This window comes from Perca flavescens, chromosome 2, assembly GCF_004354835.1.
Source record: "Perca flavescens isolate YP-PL-M2 chromosome 2, PFLA_1.0, whole genome shotgun sequence".
NCBI classification, from domain to species: Eukaryota; Metazoa; Chordata; class Actinopteri; order Perciformes; family Percidae; genus Perca; species Perca flavescens.
Window position 1 is genome coordinate 28607358 of NC_041332.1, and position 9494 is coordinate 28616851.

Genomic DNA, 9494 nt, shown 5'->3' on the forward strand with positions numbered 1-9494 from the left:
ACACGTGGATGCCTACCAGCTTGTTTAACTATCAATCTTTCAATCCGAATGTGATTAAAAAGAAAGAAAATAAAAACTGAAACAAATAACACTCATGCACGGGACATAATCTTACTTCAACACTGGAATTTTTACTTCCCATTTCATTTCCCCAACTTCCCTTTTCCAGTTTGATTCCCTCATCATAATGGAAATCCTATTGAAAAAAAGACAACACATGCATAAGAGGATGGATTTTATTTAGTCCACTTTTAAAATTTACATTTTCTGTCGAGATTCATTAAAAAAAGATAAAGCATCATCAGCCTTGCAGTCCGTATCACAAAGAGACTGCAATGAGGAAAGAGTGAAGTAAAATGAAGATGACTTAGTAGGCACATTTTTCAAATGATACATGTTAATCTAATTGATGGCAAAATATGTACAGCAATGATTTTATCTTGTGGTAGCACATGCTTGGGATTTCTGAGTGAGAGTTCACAGGTTAGTAAAGCACAGACTTATGCAGACATAGACATTTTCACTGTCTATAAAAAATGTATCAAGTTGACTACATGAGGCAGTCAATTTCCCAAAACTGTATGCCAGTTCAATTTGAAATAAATTAAACCTAAGATGAGAGAGAAATGAGGAATATCAAAGAACTTGTGAAAATAACTGACCGGCGCTTGTCAAACTAAGCATTTTAATAAACCTTAGCAAATGTTCCTCCATATAAATCAAGAATACTAAGCTAAAAGTGGACACAACATCCACCTGATGAAATAACTTGAAAAATAAATTAGAAATGGATAGTTGTATTATTAGTACCTGATTTTCTCTCTCTAGCCTAAGTTTGATACCTTTGTATAACTTATAGAAAACCTGTCACGTTCTTTTAAAAACTCACAGTAATTCATTCATTAATCACAAGTCCTGATACCACCTAAGACAGGTACCGGATTCTACCCTGCAGAATCCACATACCTTCGAGTCAAACACACTGGATATTCCATACAAATAAAGGACACTTTTCGTGTTTATATACATAACACTTTTGTACAGTCTTTGCACTTCCATTATAACAGATTGAAGCATCTCCATGTACAAAGTAAATGGAAATCAAATCATGTTCAGTGGATTAAACCTTGCATTGAGCATTTGGTTACATGTAAAATGAACATGTTCAACTGCCTTTGCATTGAAAGAATAAAGTAATAAAAACTATGAAATTCTGTCGTACTGGGTTATCTTGGGGATCAGGTTTGAAGTTTGCCTCAGACACAGATCAGGGTGAGTTTCAGCAATTCAAACAAACTCGGCGAAAAAAATTGTAAAACTGACCTGTGACCAGTGCCCATGGAAACTTCACTCCGTTCAAACAGAAGATACTGAAAAATCAACACTGTTAACCAGCTATTCTAAGTAGTAGAGTGTTGCACTGATAAAGTATTGTCATGTTATCAAGTGATTTCACTTACACTCCAAAATAACAAATAGCATTATAATTTAAGGAAATGTTAACTGTGGATCAGCCCACCGGCCATTGAAAGGTGAAAAAAAAAAAACTGTAATCCAATATAGGAGGCAGTGAATGTTCAAAGTTTCGTGAGTCTGCTTAAGTTAAACCCCAAAGACTAGTCCAGTCATTCCACCTGCTTTCATACTGCATGCAGCTTATTCCTGGCTCACACACCTTCCTTACAACTGTACACAGTGCTGCCCTAGACCTGACAGCAGCGTAAACTAAACACAGATGGCTACAAAGCTCCACTGGCCCTAAACATTAAGGATCTTGCTGAGGTGGAACTTGACAGCTGGACCGTCCCAAAGCACAAACCAGAGCCTACACTAGTGTAAAAAGCCCAATGGTTTGGCAGTTTGGAGGGTGGGATGTCGGTTGGGACAACAGGGTCACTTGGGTCCTTTGGAAAGGGTGTCTGTCTCTGTGGATTGGCGGCCATCGTTCCAGGCCTCCCGGGTGCTCTTAAGGGCCTGTGTCCGTTGCTGGTCCACAACCACATAGTCAACACGCTCATCTGACACTGCCATTCCAGTCCCATTGCTTTTTATCTGGAGAACGAAAACATACAAAAGGTCGGTCTTAAAGCCTGTAAATTGACTTGTGAACACATGGCTCAGAATGTGGGGGCTGATCAATTCTTACCTTCCTAGGTGGGGTAGACTTGCCGGGGTCAAGATCCAAATCCAGGTACTCCACCTGTTTGTCTCCCTTTGGCTTCACCATAGGGCTGCTTCCACCATCAGCAGTCATGGGGGCACCAAGCTTCATGTTCTACATAAGCCAGGAAAGGATGTTTTTATTGACCGAAGAAGAACACTGAGGCAGTGACAGTGAAACAACAACTCATAATTTAATACAATCTAGCATTGTCACAATAACCAACATTTGTTTGCTAAGATTGCAAGAGATTTGGCTGATTTGATTTCCCAAAAAGTTGGTACTTTCACAAAGTATGTTCTGTGAGCCCAAACTGCATTCAACCCCAACTTCAGAGCATTCGTGAGGCAAGTAGTGAATAATAGTACTACTTGGATGAAGTTGATCATTGTTTCATTATGAGAATAGATTTGTTTAATCAGTAAACATCTTTTCATGTAGCCTGTTGGATCAAACAAGCACCAGACTGCCAGTTTGTTCGCTGAAGCATTAATGCATCATTTTGCTGATACAGCCAACAAAAATGGCCACCAATCCCACATGCCAAAACTCCAGTTGCTTCGAAGCTATCCAATGAAAAACAAATAACTTTGCAAAGCAACTCAGATTTTTACATATTTTAAATATGAATTCTGAAAAGGTTTTTGTATTTATTTATTTATTTTTATTATAGTTTAGTTTATGGTGCTTTTCCTTAATTCTTATACTGAAACCAAGCACTGGGTGAGTGACATCACTTTGTGATTACATCAAATTCAAGATATGGATAGAATTCTGGTATTGTGACAACACTAAGGTACATGTTTGACCTATAGGTAGTGTTAATTTGTAACTACAAGTGGGGTGGAGTTATTACAACTAGGATGGTGATAAAACTAGGACATACTAATTGTAAGGAAAGTGATGGGATCTAAGAATCACTGCAAACTGTATAACCAAGCCACATTTTCTAGCGGGTGTTGGGGAGTGATAAAAGCACAGCAAAGTATGCACTATGTACTTGCTGAATATCTGATCTAATGATAACACTTGAAACGGATAACCTCTGGAGTTCTGACAGGGCAGGCCATGCATGTCTAACCTGGCAACCCTGCTCACCTCCTCTACGGTGTCAAGTTCCTCCACCTCCCTCTTAACAGGGGTGATGGGGACTGTGCAGTAGAAGGACTCCTCTCTACATAGAGTGAGAAGGAAGCCGTGACAAAGGAACAAAAGAGAAAGAGCAGATGGTCAAGAACAAAAATGCAGGAAAAAGAAAATGGATGAAGCCAGAGCCTGGTGAAGCCAAAGAAATAAGGAACTAGGGAGAAAGAAATGAACACGAGTGATGAAAAAAACAGGAAATCAGCAGACAATTTCATAGCAAATGTTGGAAAAAGTTAAATTGTTCTAGCAAGAAAAATAGGAAAATTATACATCTAATACCCAAACTGTAAGAGAAAGAATCCCAGACAACAGAAATGTTATCCCATCAGTCTATGGCTGATGTACCAAATATTATTCTGGGTACATTAGCCAATTGTGCCTGTTTCCACAGGCTTTACTGAATGACCAAAATACACCTCATTTTGATTACATTTTAACCAATGCCCAAAACAAAAAGCCCAATACAAGACTGGATCTTTTGAACTACAGTAAGGGTACTGATTTGACAAAACAAGCATTTTTCTTTTCAAAGAACACAGTACCTGAAAAGCAAAAGACCAAAAATAGAGAATAAAGGAAGCAGAGCGGCAAAATAAGAGGAAACTGCAAAGAAAAGAGTTGAAGTGTCGAGGAGTCCGTCTGCAGCAACCAGTAATTTGTCTACACTAAGGTATGCCTTGGGGAGAGGAGCAAGAACTCATTTCTAATACTTTCTGTTCAACTATTACAGCTTAACATGGTTGCATGGTGTTCAACCCTGTCTGACTCATACAAACTCTTTACTGCATTTATGGTGCATCTGTTATGTCTTTGGACATTATATATTAGCCAATTGTGTATGTATATGTATATTATATTATATACATATACATATATATAATATGACGTAAAATGGTTTCAACAAACCCTGAAAAAACCCATCACAATGAAAATTGAATTAGACAGCACATCATTTTGTTGCTTTGATTATCTGCGATTTAAAAATAGAAGAAATAGAATCATGCAACTTCGTATATCAGAGGATAGTTGTGTGTTACATACTGGTTCATCTGTGGACATATTAGAGACCATGGGTACATAATTCTCATCACAGTCCTCAGAGTCAGTGCTGGAGGCCGTACTATGCACTGACGGGGGTCTCGTTGGCATTGGAAACCTAGAGAGACTGAGCAGCATTCACAATGTTTACACACCGACTTCCAGACAAATGCAGTCTCTGGTGAGCACAAAATATGATACAGACATAAGGGCCACAGCTATAAACCATTGCAGCCAAGGGAATCCCTGCAGCACAAAGCACAGAACTAGACCTCGTCCCAGATAAGACAACAAACCGCATTCAGTGTAATGTAGCTCTGAGGCATATCCCAGACCAGTTTGTATGAGCAGTGCTACTTTGGTCACAAGGTGACTACAGTAATGCATGAAGTGTTAGTGCCTACTTATTCAGTTAATTTTATCCACTACAAAAGGGAATGTTCACACCAAATAAGATTTTTACCACAAAAAAAGAAAAGAAAATCTTTGTGTGGGAATAAAACAAGCAGTTAGGGCAATGCACACCATTTCCGTAACATGATCAGCTGCTTTAGTCACCTGGAGATGAAGTATAGCAAATTTTGTTTTTGTCCCGTGCCTTGTGCTCCTCTGAAAAGTAACATTTTTCTTAACATTGAAAAGCACTCCTCTCCTCCTAATAAGTAAGAAGGGAAACTAAAAATAAAAAAAAAAAATAAAAAAATGTAAAAGCAGAGTAGTGTGAACAGGCCCTTAGCTATTAGCAAAATGCAGAACTATGAGAAATACTGAAAGTCATAATAGATACTTACTCCCGAGCGAATGACCGTGTGACAGGCGAGCGTACAGGCGTACAGGGCTCCTCCCATTCCGGCACTGGTTTGATCTCCAGTGGAGCGGGTCTTCCTGAAGCAAGGTACACATACCAATCAGTCACCACTTCCTTAAGCTACACGTATGTAAGGCTGACAAATGTCAACAACAGGCAACGTGCATAAAATGTGGAGTCAATCAACCAGTGTGTTCATGTAATGCTTTCCAGTGCAGATCAAGACTGGAACAAATGACTGCATGATGAATGTAAATGTGATCAAGCTTATATTTTGAAAAACGAATCTGAATGTATCAGTACTTGTTTAGAACAATTACAAACAGCTGAAAAGTAGAGATCAAAAATACATCAAAAAGTGCTTCAAAAATACAAACATCTTCAAGAAACATTTAAAAATGCTATTTGCAAAGCAAATTTTTTTTAATACAAATTACATAATCATTAATGAATCAATAAATAAAATTTGGCACCATCAACTACTGTACATACTTTATAAAGAAGGTAGCCACTGCCAATACATACTGTATGTACACAAGCAGGAGAGATCATCTATGTCTCCAAGTCTCTCTCTCTTTCATTAGATTATATCATTGTTTAATTTCCTCCTGAAGACCTATGTACTACTTTCCGGGAGTGTTTTGTGACATCATTTCTGTTGTGGCTGCTTCATCTGAAAGTGTGTTTTGGAAGCACAATATATTAAACAAAAACCCCAGAAGAAATTTTTGGGCGAACGAAATGTTAATAAGTTATTTGGTTGACTGCATGTAAGTAGTCCCATCAGAGTGAGGGGATATTTAGGTAAGGTGGTAGTTTATTCTTAGAGGCATGTTGTGACTCCAAAACTGCATCAAGTGCAATCCCCCGTGCATCAAGTGCACACTCACCCCCCTCCTGCTGGGATTTAAAATAATAAGACTGGATTAATGCAACAGCTCTGACACTCATGTTATATTCTTAAACCTATTTGGGTAGCTCTGAATGGATGGGCTAATCACAGACAGCAAATATTAGAAAGGTACGGTTTAATTGAGTCTGGTTCACCCACAGTTTCTCTCTTATAGAACCAACAGGCCCGATAAACCAGAGGAATCCCACAGTACACAACATGCAAAGAGTCGAGATAAAGAAGAGTTTGGACAGGTCAAAGAATGGAAAGTTTTCAGATACAAAATGACAGTTCAGTGTGGAGTACCTACCCTTGCGTCGTCCCCTCGGGAATTCACCTACGGTTTGAGAGTCGGTTCGCTCTAAACCGACACCTTTTGCTCTTATTATTTTAGGACTCTGACCTAATTGGTGAAAGAAGACTTTGCTTATTATAAAGGTTTTGGTGATCACAACAGTTAAGCCCTACTGTAACAGCTGCCCTGCCGTGCAAAGCAGAAGACGAGACTTTGCTGAACAACAAAACTACACCCTCACGTACACCCAATCACCTTTTTCTGCAGCACAGTTATCAAGAGATGATTGTCATGACAACAGCAGACCCATACTGCCCAACATGCACCTCACTCCATGCACCCAGCTTCCCACACAAAGACTGACATCACAGCTGTGCATGCACGACGACGAGCTGTGTACAAGCACTGAGAGTACACTGAGAAATAACCATGTCATGTTGAGATGAGCACATACAAATCTGCAGTAACTTAATGACGAGACAAACTGTAGCTCCTTTTACATTAACACAGTGATTGCAACATTTACTGCAGTGCTGACAAGAGGAAAAATCAAAATGTGCAACAATCTCAAAGTAAGAAAATTCAATTCAGTGAAATCACATATCCTAGTGGTAATTAAGTAAAAGCTGTTTGCTGGCCTTGACCACAGATGTCAACGCCTTCACAACATACGGTTAGACAACCAAAGCAGAGAGAGAAGCGCAAAGAAGATGAACATAACTGGTAGTGAGTTGAATTAGTCCACAGTACAGAGGAATGTTGCATGGCTCATGGTGAATAAAGAAATTAATAATATCCACAAAAAAAAGAGCATGTGATGAAAAAAAAAAACATTTATCCACACTCTCTACTAGACTCTCTTTAAGAATAAATATCTTAAGTCAGTGATTGTCAATAGTGATTTCAGTTTGAGTCTGAATGTCATAATTCAAATATTCAAAAACATTTGCCAAAAAGATTTGTGTCCATATTTTGAATCTACTGTGCTTAATGCTGGCCCATGTGCTGTTTCGAATACAAAATACAGCAGCAAGCAGATCAAAGTTGCTTAAATCTATCATCCGCTCAGCCGAGCGCACTACATTTTGTAGCGGGGAGCAGTGCTATTGAGGGTTAGCTCTCAACTATAATAATAATAATAATAATAATAATAATCTGTATTTGTATAGCACCTTTTCAAATAATCATAACAACGTGTGTTACAGAACATTAAAATGTCTCAACAAGATGCTATCAGAAAAGGAAGGCAAATCAGGAGGGTTCATCACCGTTCAACACTGCTGAAAACATAGTAGTTACACTTCTGTCTCTTGGAAACGGTTAAATATGATGATGTGATGAAGGATGGAAAGGAAGTGATAGATTGCAAGAAAGATTACTACAAAAGAGACCATACTGGTCCATACCTATAGGATAAAAATGTAATTGAATACTGGCAGCTATGATTTCTTTGAGTTTATATATTCTGGAAAAAACTTTGTCCAATACACAGCATCACACAAATTATTTAACATACATAATTTAACCGTTTGGAGTACTCCCCTGTGCCAAAACAATTACAAGTTTTCAAGACAGTGTACAAGACAGTGTAGAATCACCGTTTGTCAATGTACATCCACATTTAATGAGCACTGGAGATTTCCAGTTATGGCTTTTTTTGTGAAATGTAAGTAATGCCCTGAAACTAGTTGGCTTGCATTATAGCATCCAGATGACTTTGGAGTCATAAGTCATTTTTATAACTTTTAGTCATGGCAGTCGAGAGATGATGCATGCCAAATTTGGAGATGACTGACTCATAGGTCACAGAAAAAGGCCACAAGTGGTGCAAAGGAGGATTCCCTACTGGGAACTGTATAACTCCATAACACGTCCTATTTACTTCAGTGACATTAACAGCCCTGTCTTTTGGTTTGCTTACGTGATGACCCCCGGTCTCCCTGACATCCTTCCAATTCTCTTTCCCTCTTTGCCCATTACTCAGCCTTTCAATCTGTCCAGATTGTAATTCCCCTTGCTATTAGGTCTTTCATCAAAGAGCTCCATTCAGATGAAGGGAACAAAGGGGATGGAGGTGACCACTCCGGGCTTCGGTCACTCCATGGCACAGGGACCAGCCCCCTCCAAAACAGTCTACAGGCCTCTTGAGCTCGGGACAAAAGTGCTTTTGACAAGGCGCTTACTGTGTTGGATATAAGAGGATGTAGCAGCCACTAAACTAATTTATCAAGAGGTGAAATAAGTTGGTCAAGGACAGGCGCAGAAGAAGATGATGGCATTTATTACACCAGACAAACCAAGGGAGACACAATGAGAGAACACATTTTTTCACAATGCCATCTGAAGTATGCCGAAGAAAGACTGCTTTGAGAATGGTTGAAATGATGAAATGTTGTGAAGGTGGCTTTATGACCATGAGCCAGCACTATGAGAATAGCAGCTGAGTGTTAGATAAAGCATGGTCAGTTGGTGCATTAGTGAATGCTGAGCATACTGAAAAACGTTAAGTGCAACAATACACTTCAGCACATATCAACCTCGTAGAAAGAACTTGGAAAAACCTACAGAATATATATGAACCAAGTCACAGCTACATGTGCATGCACATCCGTTGTCCTCTCACCTTTGCGGTCAGGTTTAAGATTTCGGTCCACAGGTGGGGGCTGGCATTCACTGAGCATTGGCCTGCGAGGAGGGGTCTTGGGACTGGAGCGGAAGCCCATGTGGGCGGGTGGGGGGACCTGCTTTCCCAGGGATGAGAACTCCATGGTGCTTGGGGTCATGGGCACATAGTTCGGTTCGTGCATCGGCTCCGACAAACTGCCTGAGTGATGGTGTGACGGGGAATTGGCACTCATGGGTACATAGTTCTGGTCTACCTCTTCTGTGGACTGGCTGCCCACTGGCATCATTCCTTTGTTTTTCTGATGGAGACAAGACATGGATGTGTGTTCACAAAAAAAAAAAAAAAAAAAAAAAAAAAAGAGGCACACATAGCTGGTATGAGGCTGTCTCTAACTCGAGCCACAGGTGAACAGTTAACGATGTTCAACATTATCTTTACAAAATAATGCTAACAGCGCTAACACTCCAGCACGGTAAACACTGAGCAGTCATCTGTACACACACACTCGATTTTTGTATTGGATATTGT

General features: G+C 39.5%; 1 protein-coding gene across 1 annotated transcript in view; it reads right to left on the reverse strand.

Annotated features, from left to right (window-relative positions):
- Positions 1-222: 222 nt before the first annotated feature.
- gab1 (GRB2-associated binding protein 1) overlaps positions 223-9494 on the reverse strand; it is a 55805-nt gene continuing 46533 nt past the window's right edge. The window contains 6 exon segments of the mRNA XM_028595644.1: positions 223-2052; positions 2147-2275; positions 4349-4472; positions 5137-5230; positions 6356-6448; positions 8964-9264. Coding sequence (XP_028451445.1) covers positions 1894-2052; positions 2147-2275; positions 4349-4472; positions 5137-5230; positions 6356-6448; positions 8964-9264 — 900 coding nt within the window. The 3' untranslated portion in view covers positions 223-1893.